At 41.6% G+C, this 19,637-nt stretch overlaps 1 protein-coding gene across 6 annotated transcripts; it reads right to left on the bottom strand.

Annotated features, from left to right (window-relative positions):
- Positions 1-48: 48 nt before the first annotated feature.
- aifm1 (apoptosis inducing factor mitochondrion associated 1) lies at positions 49-18,190 on the bottom strand. Of its 6 annotated transcripts, XM_071334537.1 has the most exons (21): positions 17,904-18,190; positions 16,706-16,836; positions 15,634-15,742; positions 15,497-15,523; positions 10,994-11,056; positions 10,808-10,873; positions 10,630-10,704; positions 10,296-10,361; positions 10,115-10,186; positions 9,497-9,645; positions 9,173-9,303; positions 8,996-9,086; positions 8,550-8,634; positions 8,356-8,432; positions 6,106-6,214; positions 2,518-2,625; positions 2,114-2,343; positions 1,738-1,880; positions 1,521-1,645; positions 719-912; positions 49-597 (listed from the first exon to the last, which is right to left on the bottom strand). In XM_071334537.1, exons 1-21 carry the CDS (start codon positions 17,989-17,991, stop codon positions 526-528), a joined length of 2,211 nt encoding a protein of 736 aa, XP_071190638.1. In that variant the 5' UTR covers positions 17,992-18,190; the 3' UTR covers positions 49-525. The 6 variants fall into 6 exon arrangements, with proteins under 6 accessions (XP_071190638.1, XP_071190639.1, XP_071190640.1 ...); XM_071334538.1 differs by lacking the exon at positions 10,994-11,056 and having other exon boundaries at positions 17,904-18,180; XM_071334539.1 differs by lacking the exons at positions 10,808-10,873; positions 10,994-11,056 and having other exon boundaries at positions 17,904-18,180.
- Between the last annotated feature and the right edge of the window lie 1,447 nt (positions 18,191-19,637).

Genomic DNA, 19,637 nt, shown 5'->3' with positions numbered 1-19,637 from the left:
AACCGAGTGATAACATCTTAGGAAATAAAAATGCAAATGGTAGGATCATTTCAATTTAAAAACATGTTTATTGCAGCCTTTAACAATAGGAGCTGCTCTGATGACACTGAAAAACAACCTCTATGTACCAGTATGTTGTTAGGCTTGTACACTGTCACCTGTATTCCCGGGATAGACAATTTCACCTTGATCACAAAACGCAACAGAATAGATCTGGGGATATGGGGGCGGCATTCATTCTATATAGAATGATTAGACTGATCGACATGGGGAATATTTCTACTCACTATCTTGAATAGAAAATAAGAAAAAAAACATGCATGTGATAGAAATTACAAACATGACAATATTCCAGCGACATTAAAATGTACAGAGTAGATTTGTGTCCAGAGATTCTCCCTTTTCAAGTGCATCATCATAGTGGGGTCTGCCAAAGCCTGGCGATGACTGTGAAAGTTCAAAGCCTTTATGAGTAGTGACAGCACACGTCTCTCCCAGCATAGGCTCAGCCTCCCCAGAGGAGACTCAGTCCTCGTGAATGTTGAAGAGCTTAGCCACTTCATTCAGATCGGCATGTTCCTCTCCATCTTTGATGATCTGCAAAGACAAGAATGCAAAGCAGTCTATATTTAACTGTTTTCAACATCACTTAAGTGACATGGAGCGGGTTAAAGAACAGAGAAAATATGTATCCTCTGACATTTGTGACAGTTCTCACCTTCCTTGCAACGGGCATTCTGTTGAACACGTTCCACAGGATAATGCCCACCACCACTTTGTCTCGCAGATAGAAGATCACTCCTTTCCCGTAGTTGTCCTTCCGCTCGGGTACTGGAGGAGGTTCAGGGGTGGAGGAGGCTACAGGGCTACTGGCCGTCCCCTCAGTCTCACTCTCCGAACGGATTCCAGTTCCTATCAGGATAGGAAAGACGCTCAGTCTATGTCTTTGAAACAATGTTTTGGGAGGGGGGTTTAAACGTTTAGTTGATTTGTAAAATAGAGGTCCTTCTGTAGAATCAAATAGTTGTCGTCACATGCTTTGTAAACAACAGGTGTAGACTAACAGTGAAATGCTTACTTACAGGCCCTTCCCAACATTGCAGAGATGAAAAAATAAAAAATGGTACCGCGAGGAATAATTACACAATGAGCAACGATAACTTGGCTATATACACAGGGTACTAGTACCGAGTCAATGTGCAAGGTAATAGAGGTAGATATGTACATATAGGTAGGTGTAAAGTGACTAGGCAACAGGATAGATAATAAACAGTAGCAACAACGTATGTTATGAGTCAAAAGAGTTCATGCAAAAAGGGTCAATGCAGATAGTCCGGGTAACTATTTAACTAACTATTTAGCAGTCTTATGGCTTGGGGGTAGAAGCTATTCAGGGTCCTGTTTGTTCCAGACTTGGTGCATCGGTACCACTTGCAGTGTAGTAGCAGAGAAAACAGTCTATAACTTGGGTGGCTGGAATCTGACAATTATGTTGACTGTAAATCAGTATAATATAATACCTGACTTCTCTGTGGCAGCTTTGGGGGTGTCCTTAGCAGTGGCTTTGGCAAATACTCCAACCGTTGGAAGGCTACTGTCTACTATCCCAATGGCCTCATAGCCTACATCAGGCCCCAGGTCACTCCTGTGGGACATATTAGGACATGCGATACAAGGTTAGAGGAGAGCGAGTCACTGACGACTACTGACAAGGAAACTGAATGATATGACTCGTACCAGAACATGGACTGATGCCAGTAGGGCTTATTGGCTCCCGTCATGTTCTCTCCGGCCAGCCGGCCACTCACGACTGCATGGTCATGGTGCTCCACTCGCCTGCGGCCCAGTCTGATGTCATAGAAGCACGCTGCATCACCTGCCTGTAAACAGAGGACACAAAGGATCACAACAGTGGCCTACATAGTCATGACACATCGGTAATAAATGACAACACTTTTTAGTTTATAGTTTCCTTGTGCGAGTGAGAGTAAAGGATGCATATCTTATGAGATGTTCTCAATCTTTCAATGGGGGAGCTCTTCGTTACTGAGAATTGACCTTTCAGAAGAAAATGAAGTAGGAGCCGAAGACAACCACTTGAATTTGCACTTACCACCCATATATTGGACCTAGCCTGCAGTTCTGCGTTGACCCGAAAGCCCCCAAAGTCAGAGTCTACCTCCAGACCTGCTGACTTGGCCAGCTCTACGCTGGGCTCCAGCCCAACAGCTGCAACAATATGGTCCGTCTTCACCAGACGACCATCCTTCAGTTTGATCTCCACTTTACCATCTTTGAAGCTCACAGCTTTTACTAACGCTTCTGTGATGACCATCACTCCCTCTGTAAAAGGTGAGAGATGAATTTCAGTATAAATAACTTATTTCAAAAATGTATCAACCAGGCGAGGTTGGCAATGGCTACCTCAGTCATTTCCACAGGGGAGAAGAAACTGCCATATACAGTCCATTAGTGAAACATACAAGTAATAGAGATTAAGAGGTTTCCCCTCCTTACCGCTCTTGACTTTGGCTGTTGTCCAGTTGCTTAGATACTCCGGCAGCACCTTTCCCATGTTGCCCTTCTCAGGGAACATCTGGATTACCTCCAGGTCAGAATCAGCAGCTGGGAGAAGGATGGACAGAGACACATTACAAAAAGGGGCATTTCACTCTGGTGAATGTTGGTTCAGTAACAGTGTCAAATCGATTGGAAAAATACATGTTTGAACATTTGGGCCATAGACACATCCTATGTGTTTTAATCAAATCAACTATATGCACTGAGCTTGTCTGATAATTATTTCTTCAAACAGTTTGCTTAAAGTAATAATTAAGACACACAAATGAATAGAGGGAGTTCGACCGCAATTGATTTGAATGTGCCTGGCTGCAGCGACCACCACAAAACATCAACTGTGTGCCTTGTACTGTTTTTACCGAAATCTCTCATTTGTCTTTGAGAAACATTCCCTATCGAATGCATGTGACCAATAGGGCCTGACCTATAGAATATTATTAGCACATCAATTAATTGATTATAAACAAACTCTGAACACCGTAACAACAAAATGGATGCAGAGTACGTGACAAATAAACTCGCAACGGGGGAATGTTTACTGGTTCCGCAGGAGGTAAAGGGGAAGTCTGATGTGTGGAATAAATTTGACTGGTTGTGGAAAATACTGGAGATCAAGAAACAGAAAGGTATGGAGCAAGAGCTGCGTGGATATTATGTGCGCCAAACAAGTGCTGTTAGATTACAATATAATTTTCCTGACCGTTTGGAACCACAAACACAAAAATTGTAAGTGTAATTGAGTGTTGTAATTTTTGTTTTGCCCTTTTGTAAAGCCTTTATTACAGAAAAGACTAAAAACAGTCACATTCATCTGTGAATGCAATTCCCGAAATGGAACGGTTTAAGGCCTATTTATTGTTCATGCTAATTATTCAATGGTTGCTTTGTTATTTTATTTTAAAACAAAATGCTTGATTGCATTTCATATCATGATTGACTCCTATGCTGTGTGATGACATGAACAAATTAATGATTGATTCAGTAGCCTATATAAGTATTGAAATATAGGCCTAAGTTAGTTAAGCTATTAAGACTAAGCAGGATGCGCTCTAAGGCCTATAGCTCAATGATGGAATACAAGGCTAGTAAACCTAGTAATAACATTACTTATTGATCATCATAATAGTAATAATAACAATAAGGAGATCAAGGAAAGAGGGTTATTATAATAAACATAATTTGACCATTTGGAACAGCGTAAACACTAAATAACAATAATACCATGGTCTAACGAAAAAAAGTATAAAGCCTTTATTAAAGCACAGCAAAGATTACAAACAGCCACATTTGTGACATTTTTGCATGAGGCTTGGTGCTCACGGAATCAGTAGGCTATTAAACAAGCACCCAAACAGGATCTGTCATATTTCTGTAGATACAGTGAATTTGGAAAGTATTCAGACCCCTTTACTTTTGACATTTTGTTACAGCCTTATTCTAAAATGGATTAAATCGTTTTTTTCCTTCATCAATCTACACACAATCCCTCATAATGACAAAGCAAACAGGTTTACAAACACTTGCACATTTATTTAAAAAAAATACAAAAACTGAAATATCACATTTCCTTAAGTATTCAGACCCTTTAGTCAGTACTTTGTTGAAGCACCTTTGGCCATGATTACAGCCAAGTCTTGTTTTTTTTTTTGTACCTTTATTTAACCAGGCAAGTCAGTTAAGAACAAATTCTTATTTACAATGACGGCCTAGGAACAGTGGGTTAACTGCCTTGTTCAGGAGCAGAACGACAGATTTTTACCTTGTCAGCTCAGGGATTCGATCTAGCAACCTTTCGGTTAGTGGAACAGCGCTCTAACCACTAGGCTACCTGCCACCCCATATAATACCAAAAGCTTGGCACACCTGTATTTGGGGAGGTTCTCCCATTCTTCTCTGCAGATCCTCTCAAGCTCTATCAGGTTGGATGGGGAGCTTTGCTGCTCAGCTATTTTCAGGTCTCTCCAGAGATATTCGATCGGGTTCAAGTCCGGGCTCTTAGCTGGGCCACTCAAGGACATTCAGACTTGTCCCAAAGCCACTCCTGTGTTGTCTTGGCTGTGTGCTTAGGGTCATTGTCCTCGTGGAAGGTGAACCTTTGCCCCAGTTTGAGGTCCTGAGCGCTCTTGAGTAGGTTTTCATCAAGGACCTCTGTACTCCGTTCATCTTTCCCTCGATCCTGACTAGTCTCCCAGTCCCTGCAAAACATCCCCACAGCACCATGCTTGACCGTAGGGATGGTGCCAGCTTTCCTCCAGACATAACGCTTGGCATTCAGGCCAAAGGGTTCAATCTTGGTTTCATCAGACCTTTTACTGAGGAGTGGCTTCCGTCTGGCCACTACCATAAAGACATAACTGGTTGAGTGCTGCAGAGATGGTTGTCCTTCTGGAAGGTTCTCCAATCTCCACAGAGGCACTTCTTAGTCACCTCTCTGACCAAGGCCCTTCTCCCTCGATTGCTCAGTTTGGCCAGCTATAGGAAGAGTCTTGGTGGTTCCAAACTTCTTCCATTTAAGAATGGAGGAGGCCACTGTGTTCTTGGGACCTTCAACGCTGCAGACATTTTTTGTTACTTCCCCAGATCTGTGCCTCGACACAATCCTGTCTCCGCGCTCTACGGACAATTCCTTCGACCTCATGACTTGGTTTTTGTTCTGACATGCATGGTCAACTGAGGGACAGGTGTGTGCCTGTCCAAATCATGTCCAATCAATTGAATTTATTGCAGGTGGACTCCAATCAAGTTGTAGAAACATTTCAAGGATGATCAATGGAAACAGGATGCACCTGAGCTCAATTTCGAGTCTTATAGCAAGGGGTCTGAATACGATACAAAAAAATAATTTTGTTTTATACATTTGCAACATTTCTAAAAACCTGTTTTTGCTTTGTCATTATGAGGTATTGTGATGAGATTTTTTTTTTTTTTTTTTTTAAATCAATTTTAGAATAAGGCTGTAAAGTAACAATTTGGAAAAAGGGGTAGGAATACTTTCCAAATGCACTGTATATACAGATGATTTATAAAACAAGGCACATTTAACAGTTAGGCAAATGATTATAAAACTAAATTGGGTTTTCCTCTCTCCTCAGTTTTCTTAAGACAATTAAGGCAAGGGCTGTTTTCTCATCTCCCAACTCTGCTGCTGCATTGTTCTCAACACCAATATGCTGGTTAACTTTGCTATTATGCACATAGCAACATGGTCTAGGAAATGGCGCCAATTCAACAGCGCACTGATGTGTTTCAGAATTGTGGACAGTGACCACTATCCAACGCAGGAGAAAGCGCATTTGTTATAAAATAATATTTTATTTGTGTTGCACCAACATTCTCACATAATATAACCACCATATACAATTTTAGTTTCACATGTATTAGACTGATGGACTGTGCCATCTCCACGGTCTCCCCAATGGATAAGTCCACAGTGACAGGTGCGACTATGAAATCTTGGTCGACCAATAGCCTATCAACCAAACAATCGACCAGTGGACAAAATGTGGTCAGCCCTACTTAACTTACATCTCCTACCCAGGGCACAGGCCAGCTCACTCCCCAAGAAACCTCCTCCAATGATGGTGATGGATTTGGTGTCTCTGGAAACCTTATCCAAAGCTTTGAAATCTTCAACCTAGGGATGATAGCAAAAAATCATTTTCATGAGGTGGATTTGAAAAGTAACTACAAGTATTTCCTGTCAAAAAACATACTTGCTGGCACTTATCTTAAACCTTAATTTATTTTGAATGATCGACATCACTATAGTTTTATGCAAAACAGGAAATACATGACATAACTCATGGCTCCATTGTAACAAACCTAACGCAATGGTAAATCTAAGTGCAGGGGGTAGCGCTATAGGTTCAGCGGTGTCAGAAATATTTTTACTAATTTCACCATCACAGTTATCGGTGCACTTGCTGGCATAGGCGCGAAAGGGCTAGGTTTTGATGAATAGACAATTTGTGGGTGTGGCGATACGTGGTTGCTTTAAGTTCTGTATTGCCTTGGAATCAACTCCAATTCCAATGTTAGCTCGTTATAGTTTGCTAAATGGCTTACAGAAACAAAAATAAAATGTAGACCCATCTTTGATAAATAGGTTAACTTGAACCCATTTGCAGTCCACATTGTTCTAAGTAATTGCCTGGCTTCAATAGCATTCACAATGATACAGGGGCTAGGCCTACTGTAAATGAATTATTGATAAAGGCCTAAAAAGAGAAGGAATAATTTGAATCAAATTCTAAACAAAACAACCAGTTTTAAATAGGCTGTCACACTTACAGGCACCATCATTTCTCCCTGTTGGCATATAATATTAAAATGACAGACTATGGAGAGTTTAACACTTATCCAAACTTTTCACAGTAGCTGGACAAAGATCCAATATAAATAGCAAAAGATAATGTCGTTATACTGCTCCCAAATAGGCCATGAACATAAATCGGAACTATCTTACAGGTCAGATCTCCAGAAGTTGCATTGCAAGTGCGCTATGGACATGGTCAACATAAAACCAGGAAGGTAAATTATTCTAACAAGTTTGGTTGTAATAAAAGTAAATGTAAAAGCAATATGTTGTTTTTTAAACAATAAATGTAAAGATATCATAAAAATCGACAGGTTAAAAATACACGCATTGCTGTCGAACCAGCCTTCGTTATAGTAGGCCTAAGGGAGGGCTTGGGTTTTTAACGTATGAAACGGGAAACAAGCTATTTTTACAGGTTACAGATAACTTAAAAATTTGAGGTTCACCGGTATTCACCAAGGTTCTCATCTCTTGTTTCATGATAGGCATGGACATGTAGCCTGCAGCATGGAGGGGGTTTTACGCACGTCCAAAACGGGACCTACATGACTAAAATAATGTGGGCCTGCCTACAATGCATAGATAAAAAGGGAATGTCAGCTCAGTTTTACTCCTCTCAAACTTGATATTTTAAGAAAGCTTTGATGATGAATATATATTTCCAAGCTGTCTCAGAAGCCAAACCCTTTATCAACAGTCCTGACTACTTCATGATTGAATTGGGCAGACAAAAAAAGCCATTGAGAAGGCAATGCTTGGTTAAAAAAATAAAATAAACGAAAATGGGAAGAAACATTCATTTTTTAAATACAAAGTATACAGAGGCACCAAAAGCACATTAGGCTACTCTTGTTCCATGTTCATATGGGCAGTGTGCTTCTTGGCTGGATAGGCTGCGTTTGAGGTCAAAAGTCATGCCATAACCAACTGCGTTATCAATAAAACCAGCATTTGGTTGGTCTTAAATATCCCCATCAGTACTGCCAGAAATTAGCACTTAAGGACACCGCACATATTTTCACCCCGCCCAACTGAGCGCAATTGAGCTAATAGAAGACAGGTAAATTGCCAAACCTGGCGTTAGGGCTGGAAAATGCCAGCACGACTGTTTGCAATTCCGTCATGGAAAAACTAACGTGCGTTTGACACTAGCGCCGCCTTAACTCCAGCCCGAAAATAGAGCCCCCAGGCTTGTGATGCATTAACACCAGATCGCATCAATCAAGCACAAAGGCTCTCCCTGGTGGCTCTCCTTACAGATAGAACATGTCGAAGTTATGACTTGGAAGTCCCTGAAGATGACTAAAATAATAGCCCCTACCTAACATTGTAAAGGACCTAGCTTCAGCATGTTTTGTTGTCATGTCAATGGTACCAAACACCAAATTAATGAATCATCGTCTTGTGGCTTCTGCCCACACCTTTTAAAATATTGATTCTTTAGGCAATGTGTTTACCTTTCTAAACAGTGTAGTCCGCTTTGTCACCTCTTCTCCAGCTCGCTCAATCACTTGCAGATTCCTTGGGACTCCACCTTAAGAAAAAAGCTCAGATTAATTACTGCTCAGTCCTAGCCTGTTGTGAATGTCACACCCAAGTCAGCAGCTTAAACAGGATGCGCTCAATAAACTGGATTTTCACCATGATTTACCTGTGGCAATCAAGCACTTATCATAGGAGATCTCTGTGTTGTCACTCAGTGTCACTTTGTTGCCCCTCACGTCCATGTGCACCACCTGAAGAAGATTGGGGAAGTTTTGATAAAAATGTGATATTAGGACATGCTCATCACTCACAGATTATTCTTCATGGAGGTTGGGTGCTGGATTCTCATTAGTAAAATACATTGAGTGACTCTAAGGGTACGGTTTAATAATTGATTCACCAATAAATCATTCACGAATAATTTAATTATTAAAGATTATCCTTGGAGTGCTGTCCATTGCAATCTCCAAGAAGGTTTGATAAATCCTTTTACTAAATCGGAATAAGTTGGGAAAAGATAGTATAACTAATGAAATGTAAGCAAATTCTTCAATTATATAGAATATAGCTCAAGACCAGAATACTATGCTATAAAAACAAAAAAGCACCAACCTTTTTCCCAGTGAGCACAGCCACTCCTCCATTCTCCACTTTCTCCAAATCCTGAGGACTGACGTAGAATGAGGGAGGCTGGAAGTAGATACTGAAAACCAGAAATAAACATGCATTAATACAAGAATATTGCACATGTTGATTGTGTTCTGTTAACATGTGAGAACACACACACACCTCCTCTCCTTGCCATTCCACTGTTTGAAGCGCAGGGTGTCAACCACACTGGGGTCATCAGAGAACCACAGCTCCTTGGAGAGAGGAGGCCTCATGTATGGAAGGTCTGGTTCATCAGTGATAATCAATACCTGTGGACAGATAACAAAAGAAAAATAGATTTTTGTTAAGGAGCTAAAATAGATTAGTTATGGTCTAAAGAAATCAACATGAGGTAGGACTGCATTATTCTGCAAAACTCAAACCATAATGAGCCTACTATTATAACACAGCTTGCTAAGTTCTTGGTCACTCCATAGATCAACAACAGAGAGGCCCACTAACCCTGGCTCCTGGGTCCCTGGCCCTGATGGAGCGTGCTGCAGCGAAGGAGGCCGTGCCTCCGCCAATCAAGAGGTAGGGGGCGTGTGAGGGAAACTCTACAGGGGTAGGTGCAGGGACCTCAGCAGGTGCAACAGTTGCAGGTTCCGCAGCTGGGACAGCAAATAGGTAAAAATCACTGCCTGATCTGATACTGTGGACTCAGAGGTAGACCCCAAGCATGCTCCATCCTGCTGTACAATGGAAAACCTCAAGTCTAAAAACACCAGAACCATGTGTAGGAGATTATCGTTTAGCCGTACAATGACCATTGCACAAGTAACCTTAAAAAGGAAATGAGATTCAAATGGAGTTAAGGGAAAACAAAAAAAGTTAAATTGTTATCCATCCATGTGAGAGCTTTATCACTTAGCATAAACAGGACCCAAACATATACAACAAGTAACCTTAACTGGGAAGGAGAAAATGAAATAAACGTAACCGTAAACAGAATATGAATAAAGAAATAAAAAAAGGAGAGATGTGTTGGAAGTAACCATATCGTGTTTACAGGAAAAACCATAGTGCTGTGTTGTCTGTCTGCCCCCTCCCACTCCAGCAGAGGTTGGACTCAGGTCTTACCACTCTCTGTCTCTGTCGTAGTTTGCGGCTCCGCTGTTTCTGCAGGAAGGCTTTCTGCTACTGGTGTTGGTTCTGTTAGTATAACCGAAGCGTTAGGCAATTGGGGAAAAAATCTGAAAAATCTATTTTGATCATTGAAAAATATGGGATCATTTTCCCATGCACTGGTCTGAGTGCTTACCACTCTCCACAACTGGAGCAGGAGGCTCTTCTGTAACCTCTACGGGGGACGGTTCCACTGAAGGTTCTGTTTAGCACAATGGCATTTTTTAAATGTAACTGCTTATTCATTATGCTAGTAGTGACTTCACAAAAAAAAGACTTCATCTTCATTGGCCAAAGCGCTTACCAAATCAGAGCTGGTGCACTTGGCTGCGCCACTGCTTTTTCTGAGACAGATCTAGCTACAAGTGCTGCTTCTGTTAAGCATGGGTCCTAAATTATTATTATTAACTCTCTCTATTTCCACTAAAATAAAAATGAACAATTATTTATTCCATGAAGTCAGATCTTACCACTCTCAACTACTTTACCAGCATCAGGCGTCCCTACTGATTCTTCAGGAGCTGGTTCTACCACCGGTTCAGGTGCTGTTGGGGGTAATCCATAGTCCATGATTATAGGGTGAACTCCACATCAAAAACCTATGGGAGTGGAGGGCCTGCTTTCTTCATCCATGCAACCATGCCTTACCAATCTCAGGCTCTGGTGTGGTGGGTGGATCCTCTTGTTCCACTGCAGCAACTTCAGGGGACACTTCTGTGTATTTGACCAACATTCTTTAAAAAAAGTTATGGGGGTCTATGATACTAACAGGCCAAGCATTGATTTGACTAAAATGGGGAGTTTTCTTCTAGCAACTTTAAGCCATCCCCTCACCTTCGACAATAGGGGTTACTTCCGGAGTTTCCGCAGGAGCATCTTCCGTAACATGTGCAATCTCTGTTAGTAGGCATGACCGTAAAGGTTAAGGGGAGTGGTACAAAAATGGAACGCTTGAAAATGTGCTGCACTGGTTTTAGCTCTTCTCCATTTGATATGACGTAGGCAGCTTAACGGACTTCATAGAGGAGTTAACTGTAAAGGTGGGATCTGCCTCCCTCAATTAACACAACCAGAACATTAAGGCAAAACATAACGCAATAACACACAAATTTCATTTTCAACAATATATAATAAAACAGAACATTCCCATAACATCTAGTAGTTATAACGGGAAAAGAAGCAGAGATTGGAAAGGCTGTGGTGTTAGTCAAGATTTTAAACTATTAAAATCAAACTTATTAAAAGTTTGATTGATACAGAAAATGTGAGACAGGTGGAGAACCATTCACAATCATGGACCTGTGGGCTAGGTATTGTGTCAACCAACAGACATCCCATAGATAGCCGACAAACTCCAATGACTATGCCCCCACGAACCTGTCCCATCCAATTACCCCATCATAGCTATACGTTTGAAATAGTACACATTACATTCAAGGACATGGTATGGTGGGGCATGTGAGTGGAGTTCCAGAACACATGTGCTGTCACAAAACAAGATCGGATGAGTACACATTGCACCCAGACAGTTGATCCAAGTTTGAGACGACAAAAACAATTGCAGAATAGGAACAAAGTAGACAACAGGGAAATGTGCTGAAGGGAGGTGAGCAACTTGAAGAGGGCGTTAAAACAGAAATAGTCACATGCCACAGATAGAAGAGGAGGTTTGACCAGAAACCGGCCCCATGCAACACCCAGTACAGGCAACTAGATAAGCTAGTTCTCAGTCTCTAAACTTAAGCATCTCTATACACATAATGGGGTGTGAATGAGTTTGGAAGTTCCAGACGTGACGGAGGAATATACATATATAAATAGCTATATATTCTATAGAACTTGTAGATAGTTCCGTTGTTTCACAGGGGGCGGGTTCCTCTGGAGGTGGGGAGCTCTCCTACACAGCTGAAAGCGACGCCTCACTCTCAGCCGCTATAGGCTCAGAGCTCTCCTCGCTCTCAGCCGCTATAGGTTCAGAGACCGAACCCTGCACAGAGGTCTCTTCATGGTGAGAGATCACATGCAAACTCAACACATATTAGTAGCTAAGGGCCATATGATTGACCAAACTTAAAGGATCAAGCTCAGCAAAGCTAAAGGCAGCCTGGTAAGTGCAAGATGATAGACAATGACTAGGTTGTACAAATGGAAAGCAGAAGCATGGTAGGTTGGTAGACAAAACTATAGTTTTCATGTGTTAGCTTTACTTTGAACACACAATTTACAAACTATTAATAACAGCCAAATTAGTGTTGCAAACAGAAGTGACATTGGTGTGATGCCAGGGGTAACTGCTTTATAGAGTATTCATGTTTTCAGTGAAATCTTGCTATGCCCACCAAACTTTAAAATCTGAAAAGTCACAAATAAAAACCGAACCATGTAAATAAAAAAAATATTCAACATAAGCATCCATGCCCCCTAGTGGTGCTTTTCCAGAGTTCGACAATAAACATCTAAATATGAAATATACAGTACATTCGGAAAGTATTCAGTCCCCTTGACTTTTACACATTTTGTTACGTTACAGTCTTATTCTAAAATTGATTAAATACAATTTCTCATCAATCTACACACAATACCCATAAAGACAAAGTGATAACAGGTTTTTAGAAATGTTTGCTAATGTATTCAAAATAAGAAACAGAAATTCCTTATTTACAAAAGTATTCAGACCCTTTGCTATGAGACTCTAAATTGAGCTCAGGTGCATCCTGTTGCCATTGATCCTCAAATCAAATGTTATTTGTCACATGCGCCAAATACAACAGGTGAAATGCTTACTTACAAGCCCTTAACCAACAGTGAAGTTCAAGAAATAGTTAAGAAAATATTGAATAAATAAAATAAAAAGTAACAGTAGAACTACGTAACAATAACGAGGCTATATACAGGGAGCCCGGTACCGAGTAAATGTGCAGGGGCACAGGTTAGTCGAGGTAATTTGTAAATGTAGGTGGGGGTAAAGTGACTATGCATAGATGGTAAACAGCGAGTAACAGCAGTGTAAAAACAAAGAGGGGAGGGGGGGGTCAATGTATGTAAATAGTCCGGGTGGCCATTTGATTAGCTGTTCAGCAGACTTATAGCTTGAGGGTAGAAGCTGTTAAGGGGCCTTTTGGACCTAGACTTGGCACTCCGGTACCGCTTGCCGTGCGGTAGCAGAGAGAACAGTCTATGACTTGGGTGACTGGAGTCTGACAATTTTTGGGGCCTTCCTCTGACACCACCTGGTATATAGGTCCTGGATGGCAGGAAGCTTGACCCCAGTGTTGTACTGGGCCGTTCGCACTACCCTCGGTAGCGCCTTACGGTCAGATACCGAGCAGTTGCCATACCAGGTGGTGATGCAACCGGTCAGGATGCTCTCGATGGTGCAGCTGTAGAACTTTCTGAGGATCTGGGGACCCATGCAAAATCTTTTCAGTCTCCTGAGGGGAAAAGGTGTTGTCGTGCCCTCTTCACAACTGTCTTGGTGTGTTTGGAACATGATAGTTTGTTGGTGATGTGGACACCAAGGAACTTGAAACTCTCGACCCGCTCCACTACAGCCCCATCGATGTAAATGTGGGCCTGTTTGGCACTCCTTTTCCTGTAGTCCACGATCATCTCCTTTGTCTTGCTCACATTGAGGGAGAGGTTGTTGGCCTGGCACCACACTGATAGGTCTTTGACCTCCTCCCTATAGGCTATCTCATCGTTGACGGTCATCCTTAAGATGTTTCTACAACTTGGAGTCCACCTGCGGTGTGGTAAATTCAATTGATTGAACATGATTTGGAAAAAAGGCACACACCTGTCTATATACGGTCCCACAGTTGACAGTGCATCTCAGAGCGAAAACCAAGCCATGAGGTTCAAGGAAATGACAGTAGACAGAGACAGGATTGTGTCGAGGCACAGATCTGGGGACGGTACCAAAACATTTCTGCAGCATTGAAGATCCAAGAACAAAGTGTCCTCCAGCATTCTTAAATGGAAGAAGTTTGGAACCACCAAGACTCTTCCTAGAGCTGGCCGCCCGGCCAAACCGAGCAATCAGGGGAGAAGGACCTTGGTCAGGGAGGTGACCAAGAACCTGATGGTCACTGACAGAGCTCCAGAGTTCCTCTGTTGAGAACCTTCCAGAAGGATGACAATCTCTGCAGCACTCCACCAATCAGGCCTTTAGGGTAGAGTGGCCAGACGGAAGACACTCCTCAGTAAAAGGCACATGACAGCCCACTTCGGAGTTTGCCAAAATGTACCTAAAGGACACTCAGACCATGAGAAACAAGATTCTCTGGTCTGATGCAACCAAGATTTAACCCTTTGGCCTGAATGCCAAGCGTCACATCTGGAGGAAACCTGGCACCATCCCTACGGTGAATCATGATGTGGGGATGTTTTTCAGCGGCTGGGACTGGGAGAATATTCAGGATCGAGGGAAAGATGAACGGAGCAAAGTACAGAGAGATCCTTGATGAAAACCTGCTTCAGAGCGCTAAGGACCTCAGACTGGTGCAAAGGTTCACCTTCAAACAGGACAACGACACTTAGTACACATCCAAGACAACTCAGGAGTGGCTTTGGGACAAGTCTCTGAATGTCCTTGAGTGGCCCAGCCAGAGCCCGAACGCGATCGAACATGCCTAGAGAGACCTGAAAATAGCTGTGCAGCAACGCTCCCCATCCAACCTGACAGAGCTTGAGAGGATCTGCAGAGAAGAATGGGAGAAACTCCCCAAATACAGATGTACCAAGCTTGTAGCTTTATACCAAAGACTTGAGGCTGTAATCGCTGCCAAAAGGTACTGAATTAAGGGTCTGAATACTTATGTAAATTCAGTAAAAAAAAAATATATATATATATACACACACACATTTGCAAACATTTCTAAAATGCCGTTTTTGCTTTGTCATTATGGGGTATTATGTGTAGCTTGTGGGGGGGAACTATTTAATCCATTTTAGAATAAGGCTGTATTGTATGGTATCAAAATGTGGAAAAAGTGAAGGGGTCTGAATGCTTTCCGAATGCACTGTATAACTAGGCTTACATGTTTTTCCTCTTAAGAATAGTCATCAAATAATCCTTTATTCCAGGTTTTGAACACTGGTTTATAAAATTTCTCAAAAATAGACTCAATGCCTAGCTAGAACGCACCGGGTCAAATTGAAGAACAATTTTGCTTTAATCTGAACTGCGCAACATAATTTAGCATTTTATGATTCTCACCTGACCACTAATGTAAAACCATCATGCACATTGTTACATAAAACAGAGAGACTACATGTTAATGTATGACATAAGGGTTGGGGACAGGATTGTTATCGGCATGCAACTAAAATTCTCACCTTGTGGAGTTTCAGCAGCTTGTTCGCCTGAAAGACAAGATGTACACCACAAGGGTAATTTTGTTTAAATGTAAAGACCAAAAAATGCAGATGTGACTTCAGACTGCCAATGTGTGTTATGAATCGAACCTTCTCACCTGGGGCCTCTGTGATTGGTTGTTCTGGCACTACCTTATTTGGTCTGGAAGCAATTTCATTAATTCGTTCCTGATATCGCTCTTTGTCTCCTTTGATGGTGCGGTAAGCCTGTGAAAATACAAAACATTACATCTTTAAACCTCTTTTCAAGGATTTTTCTGCCATTGAAATCCTTGGGCAGGCCGCCTTCACGTTTTTTTCCCAAACAGTGTAAAAATACATTTGCTTTCAGGATGGAAAAACACACAGTATTTTTTCTTTAAATATAATCATTGAGAACTAACAAATCACCAAAATAAAAGCTAGACAGTCAGGGAGAAGTGAAAATTCCAAAAAACATACATTTAGCAGTATTGATTTTGTTATTATGTTTGAGCAAAATAACAGCATTAGCCATAGCAAAATGCATAGAATTGCAGGGAAACTAGCAAATAAAAAATTTTAAAATATTTCTCTACGTCGCCAAAATGGGGGCCTCTAAAATGTTATCTAAAATTCAGCCGTGCTGACAGGCCCGACTACCTTGGCCCCTTTTTGACGCCCCAACTCACTTGAATCTTAAATAACTACATTTGCCAGGTTTAAAACCAGAAGGTCCAACACAGTATTTAAAGGCCTCTGTTAAAAGACATGTAATGAATGGGTGAATGAGGCAAGAGGGCAATGACAACAACTGTTCAATTCCATTGAATAAAGTCCATACATAATCATTAATAGGGTGACCCACACAGTTCTGGCCAAACCCCAGAAGACATCAAATGCTGACCAGACTTGAAATAGCACCTTACCAGTTTGAAGCCCTGATGACATTTTGACTGAACTAAAACGGTCATCAGCTACAAAGGTCAATGACCTATGGTGTCCAATATATTTGCCCTACCTGTTTTTTATTTTTTAAAGCTAGCCTATAGCACTAAGCAGGTGCACGTGACAGTACACTTTCACAACAAAGCATGATTCACAGTATTACAATCAAAATCCTTTGCATTCACATTGTGATTAGACAAAAGTATAATGCACTGAAACTAGTGTGCATAACTGAAAGAAATGGGCAGGACACTTATTACTTACATAAAATCCTCCCCCTACACAGGTTGCTCCCACTAGGAGGTAGTACAAGTTGTTGTCCCCTCCACTCCCTGGAGTTCCTGAGGACATGTGGGCCTGTGGAACCAGTGGCAGTCTTCTCTCATTGTTCAACACTGAAATGAATCAAGGTGTGTGTTAAGTAAGCTGGGCTGGAGCAAAAGCCTGAACATATAGTAGCTGTCCAGTACTAGAGTTGAGGACTCCTGCTGTAGTGTTTTCCATTAGCCTAACTCAAATAGTACTTTACTTTTCAATGGATTAATGGTTATAAAGTAAACAGAAATAGCCTGCATGTGACAAGTGATGACACTAGTCAATTATTCTGTTGATTTCATAAAGGTCGTTTAACATATCAGTTGAATCTGTTCTTTGTCTCACCATCTCAATAAGAACTTATCTGCAAAGAAAACCTGACTGGCTGATAATGATGCATGGCTCAATCATACTAATACTTCCTAAAATACATATACACCTGATGGATGATACAGTTTGACATTATAAACAGTCTGAAATAAACGTTGTGTATATGCACCCGAGGCCTTGTTACAAGCCCCCCAAGTTATAGAATTTCTGCAAACATTCGAATATCGCCCAAAATGTGAGATAAACAAATTACTGAAGTTTCAAGTTCACATCTAGCTCAGCTGGCTTACTGAACTTCTTTCCTACAGAAAATATGTCACGATGGTCCAATGAAGTTGAGATGACGGTGCCCACCACGGTGGACATGCTTTCTAGCAACGACCTTGGCAGAATACATGGCCATGGGGAGGTTGCGCCACAACAGTTATAAAACAGGGCCACGTCGGTTTAAATGCGAGAATATTTAATCCTAGTTAGCAGACATACCTGTGTGTTTTATTACCCACCAAGCGAAGTGAGCCAGCTGACTACTGCTAACTAATCTAACGTTAGTAACTAGCTAGCTAACGTTAGCTGTCTGTCTAGTTAGCTAGCTACCTATGACACTTAACTAACGTTAGCTAGCTAACTGCCCGAATCTGTAGTTAGTGCATTTTACTGCACATTAACGTTACTGACTAGCTACCCTAGCAAAGTTATCAGACTGAAGTAGTTCATGTTTGACTTGGGGTGTAGTGTAGTGAAACCGGCTAACAACTGCACAGTTTCAAAGTTTCACTGGCTATCCAGGGCTCACCAAGCTGCTAACGTTACTTACCTACTCCCCTTGCATTTTGCCGGCACAAAGTTGAAGAGGATCTGGCGAGTGGGGCTAACTTCTTCCACAGGTTTTTACACGTCCACATTTCGAGTTCACGATAGAGAAACGGCTAGCTACAAGCTAGATCTGTACAACAATGTCGTTAGCACGCTTTTGCCAGAGACTTCTAGCTCAAATAGCTAGTACCTCTGAAGTATAATTAGAACGGCTAGTACTAGCTACAAGGCCAGACAGATTTTTTTTTTAGGTCATCTGCTTCAAAAGCGTTTTTTTGTCATCACGCAATGCCCGCCCATCTCACCATTTCATTGGTGGTTGACTTTATGTGTGCATGTTCTTTCGATGCACATTGGCTCACACGCATGTGTTCGAGCATATCAACAGTTTCTCTGGTTTCAATTTTACGCAGATGCAGTCGTGCTTGTTCAGGAGAGTTGGTGTGCGCAAGACTGAGAAAGTAGGCTTGCTCTAATAAATAGATTGTACAAAATAATGATTACAGAAAATATGGTTTAAAACACACGCTCAAGTTGTTTTTCTGTCTAATTTCCTGTTTCACAAATATTTTGCATCTTCAAAGTGGTAGGCATGTTCTGTAAATCAAATGATACAAACCCCCCCAAAATCCATTTTAATTCCAGGTTGTAAGGCAACAAAATAAGAAATGCCAAGGGGGTGAACACTTTCACAAGTCACTGTACTTCAAAATGATGTCCATCACCGATTGGTAATGGTCAAAACCTATTCCCTGCACTTGGAATGGACACTCCCGGAATATGGTCATGGAGCCAACAGAATACGGTAGCTTTTTGCTCCATCTTCAACAATGAAAAGTAGACTATTGGTTTTGGGCTAAATGTGATTATTTGTGTTTACAATTATACATCTGATATTTTCCTGCATACTGACATTTTCATTCAGCAACATCTTAGAGATGGGCTCCCGAGTGGCGCAGCGGTCTAAGGCACTGCATCTCAGTTCAAGAGGCGTCACTACAGTCCCTGGTTTGAATACAGGCTGTTTCACATCCGGCCGTGATTGGGAGTCCCATAGGGCGGCGCACAATTGGCCCAGCGTCGTCCGGGTTTGGCTGTCATTGTAAAATAAGAATTTGTTCTTGCCTAGTTCAAGGTTACACATCCTAGTATTATCCACTGGTGCTTTTGAAGTGACACTTGACAGTGAGCTAGTGTTGTCCTTTAAGTGGCTTACTGCGGAGCTTCCCGAACTTTTTCACTCATGAAATAGATGTGGCACAGTCCTATGGCCACAAGCACTGTCCCCTCTTGTTGACCGATGATTAATGCATGACTCAAACATTACAGCAAAATCAACAGGCTAAAAACATTAGCTGACGTGGGTTAGTTGATCTGTACATTTCTGACAAGTTCTGCAATGACAAGAGAAACTGCTGATGCATTACCTCATTTCAAAATTGACCACCTTGTATTGCATCGATGGGTAGAAACACTTAACTAAAGTTCCCTCAAATATACAGAATATTAGTGTTCTATTAATTTCTCTACAGATAGACCAATGTGGTCCAAGCTTGAATTAGGATACATCCCTACTTTCTGAGATCTTGGAAGGTTGCTTGTAGTTAACGTGCAGGCTAAGTCTACACGTCAAGCTAACGAGAGACTGTCTCATGGCTAAATTAAGGTCTGCACTAAACAGCATGCTGTGGGTTCAAGCCTGATGTCCTGCCACATATTCCTGCTGCCTTTAAAA

The sequence above is a fragment of the Salvelinus alpinus genome, chromosome 1 (assembly GCF_045679555.1).
Source record: "Salvelinus alpinus chromosome 1, SLU_Salpinus.1, whole genome shotgun sequence".
Classification (NCBI taxonomy): Eukaryota; Metazoa; Chordata; class Actinopteri; order Salmoniformes; family Salmonidae; genus Salvelinus; species Salvelinus alpinus.
The sequence above is the reverse complement of the archived record's forward strand: the minus strand, read 5'-3'. Positions and strand labels throughout refer to the sequence as shown.

Bases quoted from the DNA above. Each gene is read 5' to 3' on its own strand.
- aifm1 (XM_071334537.1), bottom strand. From the start codon at position 17,991: ATGTGGACGTGTAAAAACCTGTGGAAGAAGTTAGCCCCACTCGCCAGA. The intron at 10,705-10,807 runs GTAAGGCATGGT...TACCCCCAACAG, and splicing joins CACACCAGAGCCTGAGATTG to CACCTGAACCGGTGGTAGAA. The intron at 1,881-2,113 runs GTAAGTGCAAAT...CTCTGTTTACAG, and splicing joins CTAGGTCCAATATATGGGTG to GCAGGTGATGCAGCGTGCTT.